This window comes from Aythya marila, assembly GCF_965140915.1.
Source record: "Aythya marila genome assembly, chromosome: 4".
Classification (NCBI taxonomy): Eukaryota; Metazoa; Chordata; class Aves; order Anseriformes; family Anatidae; genus Aythya; species Aythya marila.
Window position 1 is genome coordinate 6,645,402 of NC_139045.1, and position 27,491 is coordinate 6,672,892.

Sequence of the window (27,491 nt, forward strand, 5' to 3'; positions counted from 1 at the left end):
GGGGCCCCGCCCCCTGCCCTCCCCTCCCCTCCGCTCCCGGCGGCCGGTCCAGGCTGAGCGGCGGCGGAGCGCGGCCGGCGCCTCGCGGCTCCTTCCTCCTCCTCCTCTTCTTCATCTTCCTCATCCTCAGCCCCAGCCCCGGCCTCCTCCCGGCGCACGGCCCCGCCGCCCGCAGGCAGCCCCGGCTCCGGGCGCTCCATCTCGGGCGCCCCCCTCGGCCAGCTTCCGGAGGAAGGAGCGGAGCGGCGCGGCTGCCCCCTCCCCCTGCCCGCCTTCCTCCTCCTCCTCCTCCTCCTCCTCCTCCTCCTCCTCCTCCTCGCTCCGGAATCACCGCGGCGCACGGACGGGCCCGGCGGCGGCGGCGGCACTCGCACACAATGGCGCTGAAACGCATCAACAAGGTGAGGAGGCCGTGCCCCCCCCCTTCCCTTTTAATTAATTATTAATTATCATCGTTATTATCATGATATATTTTTTTATTTAGCCGGCTGCGCCACAACCCTCGCTGATCAGGGTTTTTAGGGGGAGGGCACCTAGCACGGCTGGGACCGCGGTGTTGGGGTGTTGGTGTGTGTGTGTGTTTAGGGGTGAGCCCAGCCCGGCTCGGCCCCGCAAGCCGTGAGGATCCCAGCCCGGCTCCGAGGCCGAGCAGCAGCGGGGCCAGCCCGGTGTCAGCCCCACCGGGGGCTCCGTGGGGCCGGGGAGCGGCTCCCCCACCCCCCCTCTTTTCCTTCTCCTCCCCCCCGCGGCGCGGAACTTGTTCCCCGCATCGTAAGATGGCGGCGGGGCCGGGCCGGGCCCTCACCGGGCTCCCGCAGCCCCGGGGAGGCTCCTCCGCGGCTCCCCCCGAGCCCTTTTTCCCTTTATCTCTCCCCCCCCTCCTCACACACACACCCCACAACCCCCCCCCCTCACCCCATACCCTCGGCCTCACGGAAGCCGCGTTGCACAATCGCGGCTTTCGCAGCGCGAGCGGGAAGGGAAAAAGGAAAAAAAAAAAAAATAATAACAAAACACCACAAAAACAAAACGAAACGAAAAAAGGGGAAAAAAAAAAAAATAAAGTGGAGGGGAGGGAAGTTTAAAGCGCTGCCCGCTGACGGGAAAGGCCCCTTTTAACACCCCCCCCCCCCCTCCCCTCAGCAAGATGGCAGAAAGGCGCCGTGTCCCGGCACCTCAGGGCGCCCGGGGGCTGCTGCTGCCACAGCCCCGCCGCCTCCCTGCCCTCCTCACAGGGCTATCGCCGGGCTCGGGGCTCGGTTGGGATACTCCCTGCTCTGCTTTGTCATCAGCTCCTGCTTATGAAACTGCAGCCGGGCGCCGCAGGTGAGAACGCACGGTTAAAAGCGCAGGGGGGGGTGGTTGTGCTGTGGAGGGAGGCAAACCCTCCCTGCAGCCACCGGGCTTGGTGGTCGAAGCCTTGGAAAAGCCTTGAAACGATTCGTCCGAACTTGGGAATCGATAACCCACCCGCCCGGCTTCACGGTTCGGGCCTGTTGTGTGCGGTTTCCAGGCCTGCATTAATCCTCACGCTCTACAGGAGCAGCGAGCTGCTTCGCTCACCCTGTGCCGGAGTTTAGGATTCGTGCTTGTTTGTTTGTTTTGTTGTTGTCCCTTTTTTTTTTTTTTTTTTCGTAAGGTGCTATTTTTAATCTATTTCATCACCCCGCTACAAGATATGCTTCCAAATTCACATGGGGGTTTACGGTTTCGATTTTGTTTTCGCCGGCCTGGAAAGTCAAAATGGTGATGAGCAGCCAGGCTGAAACCAGTGCTTGCGAGGCGCTTTCTCCTTCAGCGTGGTTTCTGATAAAAGCGTTTGCTCGGATTGAGGCTGAAATCCAAAAATAGAAGGACCGATTTCATGACGAGGCTGTTTTGAATTGGGATTTTAGTCTTACCGACCTGTAAAGCCAGGGAATGGCCCTGTGACACCGGTGATCTGGGATCCCCTGTCTTCCTATAGTAAGGTCACAGATCAGACCTTGAAACTCTGCTTCCTTGCAGTACGTAGTTGGCACTAGATCAGAGCAGGCTAAAGAGAGACCAGGACCTCACAACATTGTAATCACACGTAGCTGGTTTAGTCTGACTCCTGGCATTACCTGTCAGGGCTGGAACTCATTGTCTCCTGCAGCCGATGACATCCCAAACATACTGGGAAGGCGTTTTCAGGGTCTCTGACCCACTTCTTCTTTATGGCCTTGTGTTCTGGGTAAAATAAAATCCTTCATTATCCATGGATGAATAAAATTAGCGTGTGTAGATGTAACCTGAAGTATGTAGCACCTTCAGAGTGCTGCCGAGCTAGCAAAGTCGGCTTTCTGACTTGGAAACGAAAGCACATGAGTGCTCGTGTGTTGTGCGTTGGGTTACCTGCTTCTGGAACGTGCTGCACTGAGCTCTTCCAGCTGCAGGAGCCGTCAGGTACACAGCCAGTCCCAGGAAGATGACGTTATGCTGGATCTCATCCTCGCATCTGTGCCGTCTGCCCCGAGGGTGGCCTGCATTCGATCGGCAAAACTCGGCTTTATTGACACGGCTCGCTTTGCGAAAGAGTGGCAGTTGTTTTATTGTGCCAATAAACGGCTTTTGCCACGGAATAATGGGAAACAGCTAAAATTAAGACGTGGGTTCCTTCCCCGAGGAGGATGATTTTTATTTTTTTTTTTCCCCAAATAAGCACAAGGGCAGTGGAACGAATGAGCATCTGTTTATGAGCTTGTACGTAAATGCTCGCTGCGTGCTTGTTGAGCGGTAGCCGCTAAATTAGCATCCCGTGGCCGCTGCAGCGCTGGCGCCTGGGTTCAAACAGCATCACATCTCCGTCGAGGGGAAACTTTCACACTGGAGTGCGGGGCCGGGAGCGCGTGAAACGGGGAAAAACTCGGGGAGGTGACGTCATCGGCAGGCATCCGTTTTATCACTGCTGTGTACATCCGTTAGGGCGAAGCGGTGTGGAAGGCCTAAAAATAGAATAAATGCAGGAGGTGGGGATGCGTGCACGGAGCGTCTCGTCGGCGAAATCCTTCGGAAAACTTGTGCCTGCCGCCTTTCGTGTCCGTTTGGGGAAAGGCGGTGCAAGCCAGCATCGTGATGTCAGGGGATGTTATTAGGGAAAAATTAAGCGGAGCAGGCATCCTGGAAGCTGGAGGTGGCAAAACCTTTTACTGCTACGTAAGTACACATAGGAGGCTTCTGTTGGCAGGCGTAGAGTGGAGACTAAATAACAGTTTTCCTCAAGGTTACAGCCTCCAGCACTATTCCTAGATGTATATTTAATTGCAGCTGTGCTCCCCCCCGCTGCCCTCCTCTAAATGCTCAAAATAAGAAATGCTACGAACCCTGGAGGCATTCATCATATTTTTAGGAGATGGGATGCAGTGTGCTGGGATGAAGGCAGCACAAAAATCTGCATCACTTGAACCGAAGGTGTAACTTGCGTAGAGGCAATTCAGTTGAAATGTTATAAAACCTGCTTGTTACATTTGTTTGAAATTACCACTTGTTTGTTTTCAACTTAGGATAAAAAATTAAAAGTGGGCCTATCTAGAAAAGCTGACTGTTTGGAATTAGGCTTTGCTGGGTGAAACCTGCATGACTTTATTTTTGCAGGCCGTCTTGATTTGCTGTGCTCATTCAAAATCATTAAATACCTTGAACTTAGGGGATTGATCTTGCACTTTGCGTGAATGTCTAGAAATAAGTCTGAATTTGTTCAGGGGCTCAGGAAGTTGAGGTCAATTAGCTCATGAAATGCAGTTGATGTGAGATTAGTTCAAATGCTTTAAACGTTTGTGAATGCACGCTGTGTCTTGTGTTACCTTTTTAATACTTGTGTTAATTCACCTCAGCCTGTCCAGGGGTACTCAAAATAGATGAGTCTTGTGTCAGGTAGGTAACGCCGCGGGGCCTTGGCGCTCGGTGGTTGGAAGGGTCACGGGTAGCCAGAGGGCAGCGGGGGATTTTGAGTCCTGACATTTCAGGATGGAGCGTTTGGGAGGAGCGAGTGTTGAACACCTTCGGTGTTTTGTTTGAGAAACAGAGCAAAATTACTCAGCATCACCTGGAAGCTGTCACCGCGTAAATTCTGTTTAAGATTTGGCTTGCTTGAATAGTCAAAGTGACATTTATCCTACAAACTGACTGTTATTAAAATGGAAATAATGCTTCTTAATTGGGTAGGTTTGACACCCATATTCAAGTACAGCACTTCCTATAAGGCCCTGAGTGTGCTCTAAGAACTGATCTTTTTTTTTTTTTTTTTTCCTTTCCTGGAGTGGAAAATGAATGCTTCCATACCTAGGAAGTTTGAGCTGCAGGAACTTGAAGGTTTCTCCCGTTAATTGGGCTCTGCGCTTGTGAGACAAGTTGCCGGTCAGCATAGGTCTTGAAGTGTGCGCGCTGGAATCGGGGTTGTAATCTCGCTTAGGTAATTTACAGGACTTCGGGGATCAATAATCCATTAGATGAGTACTTCTTGCATACCTTAAAAACAGACTTCTGGTCTGTTGAAGGATTTGGGTGGGATAATGCGCCGGGTAAAAGGTTGTCTAGCCAGCGTTTTCTTTACGATCATTCCAGCTCTTAAAGATCTGTTTTTTGAAAGGAAGCCAACGCTTTGGGTATTACTCCCTACACGAGTTTCTTCTTCTGCAGGAGAGCTGAGGCACAGCTCTGCAAAACGAGCTCCCTTCAGCTGCCTCCCTGCTCCGTGAGCAGCTCCGGAGCGCTAATGCCTTCCTTCGCGCTGCTGCATGGCCGGGTGGGATACAAACAGCTGTAGCAGCAGCTGCTGAACACGCAGCAGCGATCTGCCTCCTGCCAAAGGCATCTCCGTGCCTTGCAGAGGCCACCTCTCCAGCCTGGCATGCTCCCCTGCCAGTGGGTGTTTTCCTGGCAGACCTGGGTCAAGCTGAGTAAGGAGGGAGAGAGGATGGAGCTCCTTGGCCTCGGCTGGCAGCTGGTAAGGAGCGGTGGCAGGGGTAGCGCCTCTCTAATTCGGATCAGGGCATCGATACACAACGTCAAATAAGCCTTTCTGCTGTGGATAGGATGGTTTTGCTGCTTTAACTGCCCGCCCTCTGTTCTCCTACGGGTCCCTCCCTGTGCATCAGAGCTGGCAGGTGGGAACACGTGCCTTGTGCTCCAACATCAGGGCTGAAACCCCAGTATAAGCTGACCTCGGTTGGTAGTTCACACTAACACACTCTGCATCGAAACGGCTGAGGTACAGGCGTGTGTTTTCTCCTGTGACTGACGTGCTGTAGGAATCGGCCGGTAGGACGTGCAGGAAAAAATAAACTAGCCAGGGTACGAAACGAGAGCAGCTGGGATAATGTATATAGGAGCGCAGTCAGCAGCGCGTTCCTAAACATAATTGTGTCTGTCAAGTTGGCTTTAACGGTAGAGAGCCTTAAACAATGTTGAGTTGCACAAGCTGGATAGTTTTGGGAACTTCTTGAACCTACGTTTAATCCTTCAAACTCTAAACAGGAACTACTGAAGGCTCTTTTTGCTTTTTTTTTTGTTTTTTTTTTTTTAAATGTTTTAAATCTAAACTTTCTCATCGGTGGACTTTTTATGGGGCGCTGATCCGTTACGTTAAATGTGGTAGGTTGTGCAAGGGAAGCCATGCAAAAAATTAGTTAAAATTACATTTACAAGTTTAAATTAGCCTTTATGCCTTCGGCAACTATTCATCAAACACTTCGGTGTAGACAGGGTTTACTGAAAAATGGGCATTGTAGGTTTCAGGACTGAAAGCTAAACGGAAAGGGTTTTTTTTAAACATTGTTCAGTGCATATTGATGCACAATAGTTAGCTTCAATATTAAAATTTTGATTATAGGAAGCCTTTGTTCTGAACATCGCTCCTATGAGATGTGTGGTAGGTTAGGCATCTTCAAGGTCTCACTGTAATTGTGATGATTTTTATTCTGGTGTTAAGAAAGAGAGAAGGGAGGATGTCAGGCTGCTTTGCAAATGTTAGGGCCTAGAGAAAAAAAAAAAAAAAAGGAAGGAGACGAAAGTTTAATCCTTTCCCCGAGCATCTGGCCACCAGAGTTTGAGGCTGAACTGAGGGCGGATGCTCGAGTGGTGTAGGTCGTGGTGGTGGAGGGGGGCACGAGGGCTGTGCTGAGCTCTCGGCTGTTTTATGGGGAGTTTCCTCTCCAACCTGGGCTGAGGTTGGCCCGGTGCTCGTCGCTTCCGTCGTCTTCGTGTTCCTGGTAAACACGAGTGCCCCGCTCTCAGGCTGTATTTCCCAACCTTTGCTCGCCTATCCAAGTAATTACGCCAGGCAGTGCTGTAAATCGGATGACTGCAAACTTTGTTTTTCCTTTTGGACTCGGTTTTCATTTGTCCTTTCCCTGTGTAGCAGAGGAGAATCCCCTGAACGATGATGTGCCAGATAAGCAACGCCCCCCATCTGTTCCCCCAGTTCAATGTGGTGGTCCCAGTCTGTTTAAATACTCTTTTAAACCCCGCTTGTTAGTTTTTTTCCCCTCTTCTGCTCTTAAAGACCCTTCTGGACACCAATATTCTCTGGGTAGCTGAGCTGGAGCTGAACTGTGAGAGCATCTGCAGTTCACCTCGGGAACAGCTTGGGAATTTTTTTACATCGTTGGCTCAGCGTGAGCTGATTCTGTGCCTAACTATGCCTCGCTTTGAATGTAGTTTTTTTTAAATTTGTTTGTTTTTTCCAAGTGTATCATTCTGAGTTGATGCTGAATGTAAGCTGCCCCTTCGTTCCCCAGCCGTTCTGCTTCGTTTAGCTGTGTGCCTCTCACTTCTCTTGTGGCCGGTTTCCACCGCGTGCCTTCGTGTCTGGGTGCTGCTCTGTTGCAGAACCGACGATCTGTGGTTCTCACAGGGGAAGCTTGTAAGTGAAAGTATGTCAAGTGTCAGGATCCAGCCCTCAGAAGCTCGGGAATGGCAGAATTAAAACCCCCCAGTTATCACTGAACGAGCAGGAAGTGAACCCGAACTGCACACCACATTCTTCCCTTCCGAATATTTTAGGCAGTGTTCAGTCTTCATCCTGTGCTGATGTGCATTTGTGTTTTTGTAACCCTGTGATTTTCGGAGGACGGTTGTTGTTGTAATAGCCCAGAATTGGTGTGTGTGAAGCAGTCAGATTTTCTTCATCTTGACTAAGACAGCTGCTGTGGGTTTTGGTTACTTGTGGGGAAACAAGCCATATTTCTGAGTCCAAAGCACAACTGTAGGATTTGCTGCCACCTTTTTTGAGTTTGTGCTGAATGCCTTTTTGGTGAGTGACCTCCTTTTCCAGTCAGATCTGTCCAGCTACAGAGGTGAGCTCTGGGAAAGGCTGGAGTAGAACAGAGTGATATTTTAGCTGTTGTAACAGTGAAATTTGCTGGAGACCATTGCCTACATTGTACACCTTCCAAATTTCAGAGCAGGTGAGAAGAGCTGTAGACAATAGCCCCTTTCACAAAGGTCTGGGTGCTGAAAGGCAGGTTCTCTGGCGAGATAGCAGGTAGTCATCCGAGTAGTTTGCATCAGTCCAGGCACACAAAGTGACTTAATTACAGCTGCACGGCAGTTTGGCATTTCCTTCGACTGCTCGGTTTAAAACCTGGATATTTCAGTGTCTGTTTTTTAAGACATAATCATCATATTGTTGCTACACGTTGTACAACCAAGATGCAGTGGGTTGCCTGAGAGGTTTTATACTATGGAGATGACACCCTGAAAATTAGAACAAGCGAAATAATCAGGATGGAGATGATCCCAAGCCTTACGTTCCTGGCCATAGTGGCTTGGGTTTGTGAAGAAGCACTCTGCTCTCTGGCCCTCGGTTTTCCGTAAACAACAGCCTACATCCTTTTGTATTATGCACTGTCATTATACGTAGTTTGTATCCGTATTTTTAAGCGTTAGCCATCAGGTCGGTCTGTTCGAAATGGATAGTTTTCTGGTGGCTACACTCGTGTGTTGTGCCAGTGTCGTCGTATTCAGCTTAAAAATCCACATTCAGACTCTTTTTTTCAAACGGTTATTTTCTGCTTCCAGGGATAATTAATTTTCATGCTGAAACGAATGTTGCAAATGCAGGTGTGTGGGATAAAGCAGTAGTTCTTTGCTGGCTGACACTTCTTAATCTTCAAACAGGCTTAAATGTTCTTCCCCTCCCTTTATAGCTGCTTCCAATCCTTTCTTTTTTAAAGCTGTTTTCAGCTGTGAGCTAATGAGTAAAGACTAATGGAGTGAATTTTTGGATGCTTAGTTATTCGAGCTGTCCTGTTTATGACAGACTATATTAGACGAGCACTCAAATGCTGGTTTTTGTGTGGCTTAGTGATTTTGTTTTGTTATGTGTGGTGTTTCTTTTCTTTTAGGCTTCTGATCTAACTGCATATCACCTTGCAGTCCCTCCCGTGTAGAACAAGTCAGTGTCTGGAAACTTAAGGCAAATAAACTTCATTCTTCTCATTGTGCTCTCTTGACTAGAATCCAGCAAGCCGCAATTTATGATTTTAACAAGTAACCGTGTTACGAACCGATATTAAGTCTAACTAGGCATTTATGCCTGTGAAGATGAGTGATGTTCTGCCACTCTGTATTTAAGTCAGCTGCTACTATCATTAAAAATAAGCCCTGGCTATTTCCAGCTTAAACTAGAAAAATGTAGCAGCGGATCTGCAGGGAACGTGAATTCTGAGCAATGGGGAGCGAAGGAGCTGCTGCCACCGACGGCTCTGCTTGGTGCCTTGCAAGGAGGGAGCTTGCCTGGGCAGCAGGCTGCCGTTTGCTACTGGGTTTGGAAACCTGAAAGGCCTGGAAATGTGAAGAAGTGTTGTGAAGAACCGTGAGGAGAGCAACTAGTTGCCCGCAGTACTTCCCTTCGTGGTCCTGCTCGTGTCTGTTTGGATGAGGCGTCCTTCGTCATTCTTTAAATGTTCTTCACCCTTCGGATGACTGCTGTAATCTTTCTCAACAGCTGGCGGAGAGGAATTGTTTGAGGGTTCTTCAGCAGCTCTTCTGTCAGGGAAAAAAACAAAAGGCACTTAGTGTTTTATGGTATTGCCCAGGATCCTGCGTTCACAGTCACGTGCCAAGCTTTCACGTCATCAGCCGAAGCATGTAGTACATACTCTGTTAGTTACGTGACGTATGTGCAAAACAAGCAAGCGCTTAGCTTTTTAAACTATATCTGTCTTGAAGCTACTGGTTTATTTTTGGGCTGGTGTTTTGCTGAATTCACAGAGAGGGGGCAGATGAGCCCAGAATACATCTGTTTTTCCACAAAAAAACTACATTTACCGCATACTTGAGGTGAACCTGGCGGCACACCGTGGTGCTGGATTTGTGTTGAAGCAGGTTGGTGTGTGGCAGGAGCAGGTATGGTGGCTGCACTTCCAGTTATCCACCGGTTTTCCAAAACTGGTGCAAAGATGGGCCTGCGTGCTTCATTGCCGTTGTCTCTGACAGCAGCAGTGCTGGTCCTCGGGCCTTAAATAGTGCTTAAATCTGTAAAATGCCGGGTGACTAATCCACCCAGTGGCGAGGTAGGCACTATCACGACTTTATATTTGGAAACTGGGGCACAGGAATGGTGATACGCCGGAGCTGGACCGGAAACCTGCGGCAGAGCCAGAGCCTGGGAGTCACGGTTGTAATCCAAGACTAATCCATCCCAGCGCGTCGCCCTGAGCCCAGCCTGCTGCAGCCACTTCTGTGTGAAGCCCTGGGAGTTGGTGTCTTGGGAACGTCGCTTTTTCTTTTTCCTAAGCCACCTGTAAAATGAAAAACCGCAGCAGCTGACTCCAGGAAAGCGTGGGCTCTACTTGGGGCATTTCTAAGGATGTTTGGGATGTAGCTCGGGATCCTTTGACAGAGGAAAGCACTGCGGAGACTGACCGGGAACAAGGAGGAGCAAAGCTGGAGGGACTGCAGCACGAGCAGCATGAAGCCCTTATGCTCAGATATTTTACAGAACAGTGCTGGGGACTTTATTTCTTTACCATTTTACTTAGTCTGACGAACTTCCCATGGTCTTGGTAAGAAATGGTGAAAGCGGGGGAACAATTCTGAGCTGCCTTCTATCAGCCCATGGCAATTACCAAGCTTAGTTCTGCTTCTAGAAATACTTCCAGATGCAGCATTTGCCTGGTAGCAGTCAAGATGGGCTATTCTATAAGCTAAGAAGGCAAGTCTGTTTTTTCCGTGCTGACTTGGGGGGGAGGCTCCTCCCTTTCCTCGCATGAAGCCCTTCAGCTGCGCTCCGAATGTCGCAGCCCATATGTCTCTGCTTGCCGAGCTTCCAGTTATTCCAGTTTGCCCCTTGGATCCGGCAGCAGGCGCTTCTTCAAGTCACACGGGGAGAACTTTCTGCTCCCCGTCTGCGAAGAAAAGCCTCCCTCCTTTTGTGTGGATGCCGAGTGTCACACGCTTAAACGGCGAGGTAAAAATAGAGCCGGTGCTGCTGCAAGCAGGAAGAACCTGCCCGCGGTTGGTTGGCCGCTGCCTCCCTTCTTCCCCACATTTTAAACTCTGCTGAAACAAAGAGCTTTGCTACAAATTTTACTCTGCTGACCGCCCTTTATTTAGCCCATTGGAGTCACTGCTTGCTTCTTCTCCAGGCTAGTTCAAATGTTTCAGAGAGGTAACTCTCCATGGACGTGTATTTTGAGTCTGGATGACCAGAATATTAATTGTACGCTATTCTTAATGGTACTGACACCTTTTTGATTTTTTTCACTGGGACTTCCTAAATATTTTTCTCACACTTGGAATTCTATTTATTTGCCTTTCCTTCTTGGATTATTGGCATACTCTTAGCAATTTTTTTTTCCCTGACGTGTTAGAATACCTTATTTATCAACTGCTTTTTATCTTGAGTACTGACTTCTTGTTTCTCTGAAGATAGTAGTACCTTTAGAGGAGCTCTCACGGCTGTTGTACATATCTTCAGCAGTACGCTTTTATGCTGGTCTTCTCTTGCCCTTCTTCATACTACTCATTTTAATAATTTTGATAAACTGCATAAAGAACCTTCTCATACTTCTTAGTCCCCATGACAGTTTTCCAAAAATAGGATCCAATATTCTTCCCTGATTAAATCAAATAATCCAGTAATAACTACACAGCTACATTAAAATACAAACACTTGTCTTTCTGCTCATTCTGTTGCTACAGTTTACTGTAAAGGGACAAAAAATCCAGTGGAACTTTTTGCTTCCAGGTATCGAAAATAATTGACTGATCATTCTTGTAATGGAAAGGCTTTTGGATGAGAAGTAAGCCTGATGAACAGGACTTTTTGATTTGCTAAGTGCAGGAGCTGGAGATCCTGAAAACTAAGAAAAAAAAAAAAACATAAACCACTTTCAATCTGAAAGTTCTTTCACATTTCTTCTTTGCCTTTACATGAATGATACCAATCTAACTTAGCAAATCTACTGAACAATATATGGACCTAATAAGTGATATTTCCTTGCAGAAATAAGGATTTCACAGGGAACACCAGCAATAGGTGGGGAGTGCTATATGGTAGAGGAACGCCCTGTAAAGGGATGTACTGTGGTCTGGAAGGAGCTGTTGTCCACCCTTGGAAGTAACAGCAGCAGTGAAATGGACTGTAATAGGAATTTCACTGTGCTATTGCTTTTGAAAACTGGTACGGTTCAAATTTGCAGGCTAATCTCATTCCAGTGCAAAAGTCAGATCTGGTTAACTGGGAAGGTGATGAAAATTGGCCTGTGTAGGGTGGTGAAATGCGGGTCTAAGAACATATGGACTTAGGGACTTGTAAAAAGTAAGGGTTTTTATATATAACCTATGGACTTCTACACATTGAAATAGTGTTCTCTTTCTGTGTTTGAAAGAACAAAGGTGTTCAAGCTCCAAGTAATGTATTTTTCTCCTCGTTTTGTGTTGGCTTACATGTACTACATTTTTATCAAGTGCGGAATTTGTCAAACGCAGAGGATATACATCAGGCTCTTCCTAGGCTGAGTTGTTAGCTGTCTGGTCCAAGTGTGCATATTTCCAACATAACAGGGATGCCTGGGTTTCTTAAATGTCTGAGAATGTAATGGAAAGTTCTTGTTTTAGTGGCTTGTGTGGACTTGTAGTAAAATAACTTGTGTGCGACTGCTAATATATGGGAGAGGAACTGAAGATTTTCCCCTTTCTTGTGACTTCTAGATGCCTTGACAAGTGCAGATTTATAGAAGTTCCTGAAGCCATTTTTAGATTCAAAACTGAGCAGGGAAGAAGGAAGGTATCTCTTACATTCTTCAACTGAAAGCATACATTTCATTTTAAAAGACACCATCCAGTCAAGTAAACTGCGGAGTGTTTAAACAAATCAGTGATGTGTTTGAGTGATTCATCACCACAATCTTGATCCTAGACAAGGAATCCTCCATTCTAAGTTTCTGTTTTCATTCCCCCTGTAACAGGGAGGGAGGGGACTGGTTTCTGCATTTCGGTCAATTCGGAATTTTAAAGGTATAATTATCATAAATATAAAGCTTAAAATTAAAAAATGCAGATATTTTGCCTGGTTCCAATACTTACCAGCTTTCTTGTCTTCTTTAATATACACAAGATTTATACACAAGATTTATCCCTGCTGGAGGTAGTGGAGAAAAAGAAACTGAGTTTCTGGCATTGTTCTGTTCTCGTTGTCATCGTTTTGAATGTTAGTACCGGATGTTATGCACTTCGTGCTTCTTATGCCATGAAGACTGACTAATCAGTAGCGTTCTCAATTCCAGCTTAAGGCTCCTCTAGCTAAGACTTGATCATTAAAAATCACAATCAGAAACTGGTTAGACTTAGCCCTCTTCAGGCTGCGTCCTCCTGTTGTCTCTGTCCCTTCTCCAGCAGGGTTGTCTTGACAGGAACAAAAAGTAATGACATGGATTTGGAAAAGCAGTCCTTGTAACTGTTCAGCTTCATAGCCAGTTTTGGGAGTCATCATCTTTTACAGAGATGTTTCTGATACTGATCTGTTGGCGCTAATAGTTGTTACTGTATGTTCTTCTGTGTTTGTTTATGGAAAAACTGTTAAAGCTTTTTGTTGGATGTTGAGTGAAAATGGCTGTTGAATTCATTAGTGTTCCCTCTCTGAGCAGATTTTTTTTTTTTTTTTAAAGGAACTTAGTGACTTAGCCCGTGATCCTCCAGCACAGTGTTCAGCAGGTCCCGTCGGAGATGACAGTAAGTAATCTTAAGTTTTATGTTTTGCTCTACTAACTCAAAGCATACCATGCCTAGATAATAATGCGGAGTTTTTCTTTTGTAGTGTTTCATTGGCAAGCCACAATTATGGGACCTGTAAGTATTCTAATTCTTGTGACGTAATATTGAACTAGTAGTTCTGATTCAGGAACAACTTGTGTGTTTTTTTGTTTTGCTTTGCTTTTTTTCAACTCCCATTATCAGGCTTTAGCTCTAGAGATACTCCTTACAGTAACACAGAATGAAGGAGGGGGAAAAAAAAATGAGTCTGATGATTATTGCATTGCTGTGACGTTTTACCAGGACACATACTTGAGCTGAAATAATCTCTAGAACAATGTAAGCTGTTATCACTTTACTTAGAAATGTTGCCTTTAATTGTTTCTGCTGTTTGAATCTAGTGTGGGTTTTGCTTGTAGTAAGAGCTCATCCTGGTTTTAGTAATTACTTTGGGATGCTTTTGTGCAGATTTTGGAGCAGATGAGGGAATCTATTTGATCTAGTGTCATGTGCTGAGGTCTTGAGTGCTTTTGGGAGTAGAGGGTAAAAGTCACTGCACTGTGAGGTTCTGGTTATGACTGAGGAGAAGAGTGTGTGTTAAATGTATGGTACGTATCTGAAACCTGAACAAGGCCATTTCCTTGTTAAAGAAGGCAAATGTTTCCATTTACGCTTTTAGTGAAGACAAACACTTGACATCTGGAGTTCTCAGGGCTGATTATTTATATTTAGGAAACAAAACGTTTTGTAACTTGAGGAGTCCAATACGAGATGCCAGCAGGTCTGGAGCCCTTAAGTGATGCTTCTGGTGAGGCTACAGAGCAGGAATTAAATATCGGTGATGCGGCATCGCCCAGACTCGCTCTCTATATATCTGCAAGTGTGGTTTAAGTAGAACACTGCAAGTTTGTGTATTAGAGGTTCACCTGATTGGAAAAAATGGCTTTCTGTTCCCAAGTCCCTGGTCCTCATTGATTGTAACGAGGTGCCTCAAAGATAAAATCGTTTAACAGCTGTATTCATGTCTGAAATGCAAGGTATCTTCTGTGCTGTACTCAGTTTGATTTTATGTATCTGTGGGGTTGTAAGGTATTAAACATCAGTCAAATTTAAAAAACGGGATTATTATTTTTAGCTTCTCCTTCTGGTTCAACAATGTACAGCTCCTTTCTTTCCCCATGTGGTTTTTGTGGTGCCAGTCAAAAAGGCCTGCTTTCCTGTTTCAAAACCAGGCCTTGGAAATATCCTGACAGTGTGGTGTTGGTAGCTTTAGTGCTCCCGTGGTGTTGCTTAGTGCCTTTAATAAAAGACGAGGGTTGCAGTACCCAATCATTTAGCATTCCCCCTCTGCAATATAATATTATACAGGCTGTGATTTTCTTCGTAAGGGTGCTTGCATTAGTTTATCTTCAGTTTTAACAGATTCTGGGAGGAGTTTGCTCCTGCAATTGCTAAAATGCATCCTCACGGAGTATTTCTCGACCAACAGCAAGAAGTTACATCTTTTTTGCTAGGTTTCGGGTAGAGATTGCGTAGGATATGCCCTACGTGTTTCCAGGTTTCAGTCCCTTGTCTTGTGTTGCAGAATTTAATTTGCTCTTATTTAGCTAAGAAAGATTTATTTTCCGCTTACGTTGGTGAGATGTTCTTACAAGGAATATGAAGGTTGAATTTACAAATTATTCAGAAGCGTACTCTCTCTCAGATACATTTTTCATAGGCACGAGCCTGGAATTAAGAGTGGTGTAGTCTTCAGGTTAAACAACAGAATACTTGCTTCACTTTGGAAATTTAATTGTAGTTTCAAGTAAAAACTTCTGACATCTTTCTTCTTGTAATTAGTAACTTAGGCAGTCCATATTTAGTCACCACGTTTTTCCCATACTTCCTATCAGCTTTTTCAAAAAATCCAAATACTATTTTACTGCTAATAGTTAAAGCCTGAATGAATTATCCCTGTAACTGTTTCTATGGAGCAGGGGGAATGTGTTCCCCCTATAGCCAATCATGGTGAATTTTTATTAGAGAAAGGGAGGAAGGATTCACTTCAATCTTGATGGGTTTTCTTTGTCTGTGCCCTCCACCCCAAGGAACAAGGAGCTAGCTGTGTATGGGTAGGTTTTTTGGAGGGCTAAGCAACACCTAGGCAAAGGATAGAACCTAGAGGGAGGCCCTTGGCCACTGTCAAGTTGGGTGGTTATAACAAATCAGCTCCAAATGCAGAACTTCACCTTTTTGAACTTGTTAGAGAGGACTTCCACTCTGTTACCATTTACTTCTTGGATGCTTTTGTCACATTGCCCTGTTTGGATTGGTAGAGAAGTTTTCTCTGAAGCATCAACTCAGAGGTCCATCCAGAATGAGACCTGTTCAGTATCTGTTCAGTATCACTCAATCACTAGTAATTGAGTTTTTACTGTGTCCATTACATTGGTGGAATAAATAGTCTGGTCATTTAAATAAGTTTCATTATTTAAAAGCAACATTTTCAGTGAAATTTGTCCTAAAGATGGTAATAGGAGAATTGTTTGTTTACTTTGGCAGAATGACAGTCCATATCAGGGTGGTGTATTCTTCTTGACAATTCACTTTCCTACAGACTACCCTTTCAAACCACCTAAGGTAAGTGTTGACTTCTCATTTGTGATGTTAGCACTCTTTAAGGAACCAAAGACAGGATTGAAAATGCCAACATCTTTCTTCAAATATTGTCAAGGTCTCGCTTCTTTCATGTGTTACAATATCTTACATGCCTTCCTATCACTAAAATGAATGTGTTGGCATATATTCTTAGGAGCAAATTCATATAAGTGAATTCTGATTGTCTTGGAATTATGCTTGTTTTTATTTCTGTTTTTCTTGATTGTTAGGGAAACTCAATAGATCTGTGTTATTGTAACAGAATTCTTGCTGAGGGGGCTGTCGGGTCTCACAGTACAGCTGTTTGGGTTCTGTAAAAACGTGACCCCATGGACAGAGATTAATTTACTGAGTGCCTGAAATCAGCGGTGATGGTACCTGTTAGAATTTGGCAGTAGTTACAAAATAAGACAAGCAACTAGTAAAACTACAACAAAAGCCTGTCTTCCAAATTCCAGGCAGTGTTAAGGTGCACGCTGGCAGTAACTATCATCTTTGAGATTCCTTAGCCCTGCAATGGCTGTGTTGCCATGGTTCAAACACTTGTGTTAAGTGTCTTCATCATGGTGCAGACACCTGTGATTAAATTGCAGCTTCCTACTTGCCCTCTCTCTGTTTGAAGTAGAATGCCTGGTAGTTGGAAATGGAGAGGTTGTGGCTCGGCTGCTGTTCCATGAATCCGCGATGGAGTAGAACTACTTAATTCTTTTCTTTTAGAGCAAAAGGCGTTGACTAATAGCTTGACTGAAAAGAGAGGGTGACATCATTGTGGCTATAAACTGAAACGCGTTCTTAGTATCATTTTTTTTGTTGTTGCAGGTTGCATTTACAACAAGAATCTATCATCCAAATATTAACAGTAATGGCAGCATTTGTCTCGATATTCTAAGATCACAGTGGTCTCCTGCTTTAACTATTTCTAAAGGTAACTTTTGCAAAGGAGAAATGTTTCCATCTGGTGTTGAATACTGTGCTTTTAGCTCTGATTGTCTTGAGCTTCTGCCCATCTCTTGAATTTTCCCTTACTTAATGTAGCCTGTGTTTTTACCAATTTGATGATAATATCTTACGGCATTTTTAAATGGGGGTTTGTTTTTTTCAAATACCTTCTGCTACATGGCTGTAGCAGCCAACCTTATCTGGCTGCTTATTTGCTCTGATATTCATGGGAGAGCTTACTAGCGTGGTCCCAGAGCAAACTGCCAGCATTTGGACTGAAGCAGGCTTGTGAAACTACATAAGGCTGAGGAATTGCATGTTTGCTGTTCTCCATGTAAAAATACTCTTGCATATCAATTTAAAGATGACTTCCATTTTTAGTAGTGAAGTCTTAATGTTGTTTTTTTTTTGTTGTTGTTGTTTTGTTTTTTTGACTGAGTCTGTCCAGAATTCCATGTAAAGTTATATTGGCACATGGCTGTGGTAAACAAAAGAAAATGGTTGTTGATACATGTTGCTTTCTGCTGCCCTGCCTTGGCACTGTATTACGTTAACTTCCTGAACACGGCTTACTGATTATATACTTCAAGATAAGTTGATGTTGTCCTGCAATACAAGCTTTGTTGCTTTCTTCATTTTAGTACAGTAAATAACATCTAATTCTCAAATGTTTTCATGATGATCAAATTTTGTTTTTCCTCGAAGCTGCTGGTCACTGTGGCTTCAAAATGATCCATCAAAGTGCTGCTTTGTCTATAGAACTTGTAATTCCTGTCTGTGTGAGGAGTAGGTTTGTGATCTGAATGTGGATTCCCTACATTTTAATGTTGTTACTATGTTTTTCTTTCAAAGCTGCTGTGAGAGTAGAGGATGCAGACTTTACAGCTGCCTGCAGGAGCCTTACTCCTTTACTTACAACACACATGTAATTTAGTCAATGCAGATCAGGGCATACCATGCTACAGAGAAAAAAATAAGCCCGACCAAAAATAAATAAATAAACGCTGGGTTTAATAACTGAAAATATGGAATATGCTGGTCATTAGAATGCATAATAATATGCTTTAGTTGCCTGCTACCTTGCATCATAGTGCAGGGGACAAACAACAGTGCTGTTCTCATGTATGCTTACTGAACATTATAAGTGTTGGGAAATAATTCTTAGGAACTTCTAACTACTTCTAACTTAGTCTGTTGGGTTTTTCTTGTTGTTGTTGTTTTTTAATTTCAAGCGGTCTACAAAATTATTTTGGCCATGTGTCAGGAAAAGGTTATTTGGACTCTCTAGCGTGCTGACATTGTGCTAACGCAGAGAACTGTGCTCCATTGTTTCTGAGATCATTGCTCCTGTTTTGCTATTGAGAATTTTTTTTTTTTACAGTTCTCTTATCCATTTGTTCACTGTTATGTGATCCAAATCCAGATGACCCTCTAGTGCCAGAGATTGCACGTATCTATAAAACAGACAGAGACAAGTAAGTACGGAGTTGCGTAAGACCAATATTTTAACAAACTTCATGAAGAGTGCTTTGTCAGACTGCAATTGTATTGAGTGAGCCTTTTGTGAAAATCTGGGATGGAGAGAACTTGTGTGTCAAAGTACCTATTCTTGGTAGTGCATAACTTAACAACAATCTTTGAAGTTCAGGGGGAAGGAAACTTATCTTTTTCCCACAAGTGTGACAGTATTTGAAAGTACGTGTTGCCCATTTCTTGGCTTACTATGCATAAGTAGGATATATTTAGATTGAGGAAAAGACAGCTTTGTTATTTCGGTGCTTTTTTCTTTTTAGAAGTAGCCTGGACTTTAATTTTGGAGCTCCTCTTGAAAAAGGCTTAACTTTTTTTTTTCCCTATCTGTGTTGAAACAACTGTTTTTGTTCCTGACGTGTTTTTAACGTTTTGCACAGATAGTTATATGAAGTAGCCTTTGTTTGTTTTATATATATATTAATGCTAAATATACTTGTCCAATTAGGTACAATAGGTTAGCAAGAGAGTGGACAGAGAAATACGCTATGCTGTAGGGTAAGAATATCTGCACATTATGGTGCATTTAACAAAATGGAGGCTTGTCAGCACTTGAGTGCTGCATGCTTTAAGGCACTGGATTAACTAACAGATAATGGATGTACCAGTTACTGAACCTGAATATTTAACAGCTTGATCTGTGGTTAGTGTGAATTGTATTGGCTAGTTACTTTCTCACAGATACCGCTCTTGCATGGTGGGGGGGAAAAAAAAAAGATAGTGTGAAATAATTACCAAGTTAGAGCCAGTTTGTTATCCTGTTCTGGTAAGTATTTACACACATTTTGCCAGAATTTCATTAAAAGTGATGCCCTGGCCACAATACTTTGTGATCAGACCACATGCATGAATTTGGGCAATCCAAATTTCAACTGTTCGTTATTCACTGGTGTCCATCTTCTACATTTTCTAAGCTAGGAAAATGTATGGGGATTATGTTGTGCTTGTATAGTTGAAAATTAACTTCTTACTGACAAGCATGGAGTTAAGTATAAACTAATTCAGCTCAATTCCTGTGGAAGTAGTGTACATAAAGATATTATGATCTTTTTTTTAAAAAAAAAAAAATTGTTTCAGTGGTGTGTTCATGTGGAAAGAGAATATTAAGTATGAAGAAAGTTAACTGTTGTTTTACTCTAAAATGAGAATTTTGACATAAATTCTGTATCCAATGATATTATTAACCAAGTAATCTTTACTTATGGCATGTGATCCCCTGTAATCTTTATCTAAGAACAATATTTAAACAAAACACTCCCCTTGCCCCTCCTACTCCAAGTGGTCTCTGTTCCTTCCCCTTGAATACTTTTTCACAGGAGATTTCTAGCAAATCTGCTTGCCTTGAAGCTCAACTGTTTCAAATAAATTTAAGGACACCCTGGTTAGTCTAGGGAAGGATTTTTTCAATTTATTTATTTATTTTTTTAAGTTTAACTGTATGTTATTACAGAAGGACTTCTCTTAGTGTGAAGAGATTAGGGAGATGGGGATGACTTAATACCTGATCGTTAACCTTTTAGGAAATTGTTATTTTCATGATGGCAGTAACTCAGTTCCTGTTGTTCTTTGCAGGTACAACAGAATATCTCGGGAATGGACTCAGAAGTATGCCATGTGATGCTACCTTAAAGTCAGAATAACCTGCATTATAGCTGGAATAAACTTTAAATTACTGTTCCTTTTTTGATTTTCTTATCCGGCTGCTCCCCTATCAGACCTCATCTTTTTTATTTTTTTGTTTACCTCCTTCCATTCATGCACATGCTCATCTGAGAAGACTTTAGTTCTTCCAGCTTTGGACAATAACTGCTTTTAGAATCTGTAAAGTAGTTACACAAGAACAATTGCCCAAGATTCTGAATATTTTTTCTTAATGGAGCATGTGTATTATGTGGCCAATGTCTTCATTCTAACTTGGTTATGAGATTAAAAAACAAACATTCCTCACTGCTCTAACAGATACTGAAGATACCACCTGAAAGGGTGGAGGGGAGATGGATGTTCAGTTTTCTCCTATCAAAGGAGCAACTTTGCTGTCGCAACATCCATCTTGTTCCAAACCTTCCAGTGTTAGAGAACTGAGGTTTTATTATATATTTTTGCTCATAACTGATGTGTCTGGAGAATTGGTACTGAATCTATAGCATCAGCAGAACAGAAAATGTGATGTATCTTATGCATGTCAATAAAGGAATGACCAGTTCTTGTTTTACAGAGAATGGAAATTGGAAGTCAAACATCTCTTGTATTCCAAAGTAGGGTCTAAGAACATTTTTGTAATTCATTTAAATTTTATTAGGAGGCTTGGAGCTATTAGTTAATCTGTCTTCCAAAACACTGTTTAATATAGCACTGAATAAATGATGCAAGTTGTCAATGGATGAGTGATCAACTAATAGCTCTACTAGTAATTGATTTATTTTCTTCAATAAAGTTGCATAAACCAATGAGTTAGCTGCCTGGATTAATCAATATGGGAAACAAAATCTTTTGTAAAAGCAAAGCTGGTTTTTGTATATACTGTTGGGATTTGCCTCATTGTTTAACATCAAATAATGATGTGAAGTTCAATAGAGTGAATCTTTTGCCATTTTCAGTTATAATGCTCAGTCTGTTGCAGGTTGACACATTGTTCGGCCTGATGTATGCAGAATTAATAAGCTAACCTAGTAGTGTAGCCTTAGTAGTGTGCTACACATGGTGCTGGGAGCCCAGCGTTCAAGGATGGACTGGGGACCCAGCAGATCTGAAGTGGTGTATTGTGGAGACACTTCCTGATGCACCTGTGTTTGATGACTGAGAACCTTTTTCTTCACCTTGTACACTTGACAGCTGAAAGATCTTAACGTGGGAGTAATGATGAGGCAAAAAAAAATATAAAATAAAGTACTGTTTTGATGTGGGAATTGTCATGAGGCTGTGTTGAAGTGACTTTACTATGTGGGATGTTCGTTACCGTTGAAAAGGACTTGTTCAGCCATGCTGCCATTTACATTAATGACTATTTTAATGCAACAGACACTTTCCTCATGTCAGGTGACTAAACGTGAATAAAGACTCATTGCTATTGGATTTTTGTTCTACAAGAAACATTGTCTTGTGCCATTAGTTTATCTTTGCAGCAACAAGGGCATTATTAAACATCCGGCTCTCCTCTTTCCTGCCCTCTTCATATTTTTCCTTGTTTAATTTTTTTGGTCTCCATTCTTAACATCCATAGCTTCATTTTCTCTAGTCCTGTACTATCAGTTTATTGTGCACCTGTGACTTCGCACTGGCACCACTTTTGCACTGCTTATAGTTATGTACATTCTGATTCCTTGTCCCCACATGGATGTGGAAAGCTAGATGTAAAATAAATGTTAAACCTTAATTTTTATAAAAATTTGCACATGTAGTTTGGACATGGTTTGTTCTGGTTTTAAAATATGAAAGCGAACTTTTTGAAGTCCAGTTGGCTTGAAATTAAGAAACTTGGGCCGTCTTTAACAGTGCATGCCTCACTGAAATGATGTGGTTGTAGATTTGTTGATGAAGCTGCAGTTCGTGCAGTGTTTCTGCCTTGCTAACCAAAGGTTTTTACTTGCACCGTTTTGCTGGAATTGGTTATACTCGAAATACAGCTGCCAATAGCATTGCTACTGAGGTAAAAGCTTGTATTTTTAAGCTGGTGAACCTGTTGTTCTTACCTTTTGGGGAACTGTGTTAATCTCATGCTTATTGTTTTGTCTTGGAGCCATAGCCACTGAAGTCACCTATGTGGTCAACTAGGAAGGTGTCCTGTGAGATGTAAGGCACCGGACTTTGTAAATCTCAAAGGGGTGTGGATGAGGGAGGGTGAAGGAAGGAGAAGATAGTAAAATATTACATGGAAGTGTTCTTTGGACCGCTATGTATTTCTCTTGTATATCTGTGATAATACTTCTGTGGTAAACTTCTGTGGTAACTTCCTGTAACTGGAAAGCATGTTTTTGATGAAAGAATTATGGGTGAATTGCAGATGTTATAACTGAGTGCCAGAGGTCATGCTGAGACTTAAATCTTACATTTGTGAGGTAACATAGCAAGTGTTTTGTCCTTGAAGTGGTCCTGGGTAGCGTCGCACGCAGGCTCGCTGTGGAAGTTGCGTTTGGGCCTCACTCTTGAAGGAGGTGGGAGCTTGTGGGGAGAAGCTGGTTAGTGTAGGCCTGTGGGGAGATGAAAGAAGTTAAGAGCTTCTACCGAAACAGAGAGGTTAATTAGTGATTACCTCAATGAGTAATCTACCTACTGAAAGCCTAGGAAGTACATAGTAGGTCTTGATTTTAGAGAAATATACAGAGGAACAAACAGACAATTTGAACTTGTGAAAGCTGAAGGTTGTGGAAAGCATTGAAGTGAGTTGCCCTGTCCAGATCTTAATTAAAAGCCTTATTTTAGTATGTTAAACATGGTAATAGCTTCAGAATGGAGGAGCCAGGTTCACACTAAAGTCTTGAAATGGAAATCTAAATTTTTAAATGGCTTTTATTTGAGGGTATTCATAGAAAATGAGTTAAGCCAAGGTACTTAAACTTAAAAACATGTATCAAGGAAAGAAAGTTGTACATCAGTTTTTTTGTTTTGTTTTGTTTTGTTTTTTTCCTGAAGAGGTCTTGCTATGTTTAAATGGAGTTTGAATTTGACAACATGGTTCCAGTCAGTTATTCAAATTTTACTTGAAAAAGTTTGAGTGACTTCAAGCATATTGCTGAGTCTTCTCAGAGTTGCAGAAAAAATTGATCTGTAGAATTGCTTAGAGAGGTTCGTTTTCTTTCCCTGTCTATTGTTGCATACAGCATCTTTGTCTGTCTTGGTTGAAAATGAGTGTAAGTACATTATTACATGTTTGTATAAGAACACCTAGTTGCACCTTGCTATTTTATACAAAGATCGTAGATGTTAGCTCTGAAACAAAAGTCTGGTTTTAAGCAGACCACAACAGTGAGGTTTGATTTCAGTGGAGGGATGGAGCTGCAGCCTGGCAAATGATTAAAAGACAACAGGTTAATGTATAAGTGTGCAGACATATTGTTAGATGTAAAAAAGAAATGGCACTAACAAAAAGAATTTAATGGCTTAAGCAGTCACAGGCAGAGGCAGTCTAAATAACTTCTTATTGTGTTATTTTCTGCAACTTCCATTTGTTGTTCTCTAGTAATTTTACTTCAGATTCTTCTTTGTTCAAAAAAGTCTTAAAAGCATCGTAATCTGAAGCAGATTCAATAGGTACATCAGATGTGTGGCTAGTGATTCAAAAGAAATCTCCAGACTGCAAGTCCTTAATAATGCTTAACACATGGTAAAAGCTGGAATGCAGCTGAAGATTTCTTGCTGTGTTTATAGGCGTTAGAACAACAAAAATGAGAAAAAGCATTTAATTTTTATCCATTAAGACTAGGGAAGCAAAGGGAACTGTCTCCTTTAGTGAGTTAAGTGAAGCAAATTGGCACAATGAAATGAGAGAAATAATCTATGATCAGTAAAGGATCTTGAGGTATAAAGGTTTCACTAGAATATAGACTATACTGTAATCCCCTAAAGCCTGAACACCCCCCCCCATCCCACACAAAAAAAAGCAAAAACAACCCCCCAGCTGCTGGTAGGAGTAATGTGCTTGTTTTGTGCTCTGCAGTTCTTGGTGCAATTGAAAGGATGGTATTTTACCCCAGTGCCTCTAACATAAACCTAGAATAGACATAAGTTGGAGAAGTGTTGGATTCTGTCCTCAATAGGCAATTGTTTGTTTAAAAGGTAGTTGAAATTATGGCTGAAGTATTTAGAGTATAAGGCTGAGGGCTTATACGCTAGGAACAGTGCAGGGACAATGCAGAGAAAGCATGGTAAAGCAGGAAGCAAAACTGCAGAAATGTAACGAGAAGATACATAAGGTAAAGATGCGCTGCACATATCACTGTGAGGTGCAAATGCGTTGCTGTCAGACATCAGCACAATGCAGGGTAAAATCCACTGGCTTCAAAATAAGCTGCAATAAGATAGCTGTAATAGTTGTAATTTTAAGTGTCCAAGTTAGCCTGCTGAAGAATACCAGTGCAGACCTGTCTTAGTAAGAATAACTCAGGGTGTAGACAGATGAGCTGTTGCAGGTGTGTATGCAATAGTTCATCAGCTGCTGTCTTTTTTATTATTCCTCCCTCTCTCCTGTCCATTGGGAAAGCCTGACTGGGAGAATTCAATGTTGTATGCAAGCAGGGAAGCTTTTATATGAGGGAAGGGAGTTTCATCGGGAGACCTGGAACATTGACCAGAACGTGTTTTTCGACAACAGTTTCTGTAAGGTTGCTTTTGACTGATCCCTGATCTGTGGTTGTACCTTATTGATGGGGGGCACTGAGTGGGGTACTTTAATCTGTGCTGAGGAAAAGATAAGCTGATGCTTGTTCCTACATCAAGCCTATTTTATTTTATTTTTTTCTGACCAGAGTAGCCTCAGCGTTTCTTACCTCACAGCATTTGATTCAAGTCTGAAAGAAAACCATGCTCATGTAGTCATGAGTCCTGTCTTGAGTTTTACGGCAACTTTCTGGAATGCGACTTTACTTTTTATTGCACAGCCCAGGCCCTGTTGCCATCTAAGTCAGGAGCTGCAAGGTGCAGTCTTGTGTACAGAGCTTAGCATGAGTCTATAACCCTTTCATCCTGACAAACGTGTGAAGGTGAATAGCAAAGATGTGTAATAGCTTTGGCATTTAGTTTAGTATGAAGCTGTTAATTCTTTGGGGAAGGCTGCTCTTGCTAAACTGAGGTCTACAGAGTCTCCACAAAGCTGTTAATCCTCCTCTGATAACGAATACAGAAAAGCTAAGTAACTAATTCACAGGTACCTTAGAATTGGAAAATTCAAAGTATAACCATTATTTTGTTCTTTTTTTCTTATTGCAAGGTTTGGAATTCTTTTATTGAAGCCAGAGGTCCAGATCTCTTCATAAAATACTAGACTTTGTACTCAAAAGAGCGTTGAGGAAAGTATCACTGTTAGCTACTGTAGGAGTTCAGTTGACAACCTTAGTGGAGAGCAAGACAGCTTCCAGAACGTGGTACCAATACATCCAGTTAGAGAATTGGTGAGTTCTGGCTGGAGAGCTAAATTTGGTGTGTGGGACTGAGTGCTGTTCAAATCTTTGTATCAGTGAGAGAAGCCCCTTAAAATGTTGCTCCTCTTAAGCATCTGTCTTGTCTAATTGACATTTTTTTTATTGTTTTGTTTTTGAAAGGCAAGTGGACAAACCATATACAAATGCATTTAAATTAAAAAACAAGATGCGAGTGAGATCCATGATGTTCAAAGGCCATCTTGCTTCAATGATGCTATGATCTGAGTAGAAAATCCTACCATGTAAGCTTACAAAAGCAGCCTGTCATTATTGTATTTTAATCCTTTGTGTGATTCTGCAAGCCCAGAACCCATTGTATGTAGCGGGTATAAACATAAGGCCCCCGAAAGACAGAATGAATGTGGCTTTCCAGATGATTATTTTGCACAGTTGTTATGTGTTACTCTTTTAAAATGTGGCGGTGACCATCGTATTTGTTATAAGGGTTATAAAATCCTTAGGATACAATTATTTCTATATAGTTGGGTATAGCTTGGCATAAATAAGGCATGTCCAAACACTCAGAAGGTGGCAGTTCTACACACTGATATACAGTAGTGCTATAAAAACCACTACTTTTTAAAGACTTTAATTGCAACGTGTAAGCCCATGGGTGCGCTTAAGTACATGCAATTTACACCAGTACAAGCCTCCTTTCACCCTGTATTTGTATGAAAATATTTCGGTTTTTGGGCTTATGGTTTGATTGGGAATGAGGTCTAAGCTGGGTAGTGAGATACTATGGGACAAATGCTGATAAAGAACAAATTTAAGAGGGAGAATTTGGGTATAGTAAGTGTGACCTTTTTCTATTGCCAGCCGTATTAACTTATTTTATTAATGTTTTTTACAGTTTGAGTTGTATTTCATGAGGATATCCCTAAGTCTTGTTTACACTGTGATTTATGTTTCCTGAGAATCCATTCCAAATTCATTGAAAGCTACACTTCAAGGTAGGGTTACGCAATCACAAGCAGTTGAATTAGATGGGAGGTAGGTAGTTGACTATTACTTAGATAGTTGGTTTTTTTTTCTTGCTTTCTCCACCCCTAATTTATATGCTGCCCCTTGAACTCAGTGTTGTAGTGTTAAGGATGGGAATTTTTCATTGTCTTAACTTTGTGTTTATAAATTGGGGAAGAGGTCAATGTGCATTCTTTTGGGTTTACCTATAGATGATGTAAGAAAACTTGAGCTTTAAGAAAATGCAGGTAACCCTGAAATGTATTTGTACATGTAATGTTCTTTGATACATAGTGTAGAAAAATATTCCAGGTTTTCAGAACAAAAACTGATGGAAAAACAGCCTTCTGGAAAACATTGACCAGGTACCTTCGAACTTTGGGATGTTAAAGTGTTTCAAGGAAGTTGAATCAAGGAAACTCTGTTTCCTTGAGATGATTTCCTTGAAACAGCTTTTTAAGCTGAAAACAGCTTTTTTTTTAAGCTTAGCTTCTGTGTCATCTTTCTGGCCGTAGATACATATCATGCTATTCTTAACTAAAACAAAACCAAAAATATAAAAACCACCACCACCAAAACAAACAAACAAAAACAGGAAGATGAAAAGAGAAGTTGCCATTAGCTTGAGATGGAAACATCTCTAAGTTCCCAGAGCAAGACGCCTCATACAGAAGTGGGTTGGAGCTGACCCGTCCTCCCAGTTTTGTTTTCCCTCTCACAGCTACCCTGCAGTGTTTGCCTCCACCATTTAGAAACCTGAACTTCTTTGCACTTTTATTTTTATTTTTTTATTATTTTTTTTTTGCATAGTGCAGCCATGCTGTTAGGGCTTCTTTCTGCTGCTTTCCCTGGTCCAAAGGGGAATCTCTTCCCTATAACTTAGCTTGGCAGTGTCTGGGGGCTCTGAGCACTTCTAAATTCAGAACCAGGATTTCAGGCAATTGCTAGAGCACGCTGTGCTTTGTGAGGTGCAAAGACATGAAGAAAAGGAGAAAGGGTAACTGTTAGTAAAGAATATTTCTAGCAATCTTTAGAATCTCTTAAGCTTGCTGCAGTGGCTCTAGGTAG

General features: G+C 42.5%; 1 protein-coding gene across 2 annotated transcripts; it reads left to right on the forward strand.

Annotated features, from left to right (window-relative positions):
* Positions 1-4: 4 nt before the first annotated feature.
* Positions 5-21,399, forward strand: UBE2D3 (ubiquitin conjugating enzyme E2 D3). 2 transcript variants are annotated; one of them, XM_082758805.1, is made up of 8 exons: positions 5-401; positions 13,134-13,197; positions 13,283-13,314; positions 15,763-15,840; positions 16,678-16,783; positions 18,179-18,272; positions 18,776-18,825; positions 19,900-21,399. In XM_082758805.1, exons 1-7 carry the CDS (start codon positions 378-380, stop codon positions 18,822-18,824), a joined length of 447 nt encoding a protein of 148 aa, XP_082614931.1. In that variant the 5' UTR covers positions 5-377; the 3' UTR covers position 18,825; positions 19,900-21,399. The 2 variants fall into 2 exon arrangements, with proteins under 2 accessions (XP_082614931.1, XP_082614932.1); XM_082758806.1 differs by lacking the exon at positions 18,776-18,825.
* The last annotated feature ends 6,092 nt before the right edge of the window (positions 21,400-27,491 follow it).

Excerpts from the sequence above, each read along its gene's own strand:
- UBE2D3 (XM_082758805.1), top strand. The coding sequence starts at position 378 with ATGGCGCTGAAACGCATCAACAAG. Across the intron at positions 16,784-18,178 it reads TGCTTTAACTATTTCTAAAG|TTCTCTTATCCATTTGTTCA; the intron begins GTAACTTTTGCA and ends TTTTTTTTACAG. Across the intron at positions 18,273-18,775 it reads TATAAAACAGACAGAGACAA|GTACAATAGGTTAGCAAGAG; the intron begins GTAAGTACGGAG and ends TTGTCCAATTAG.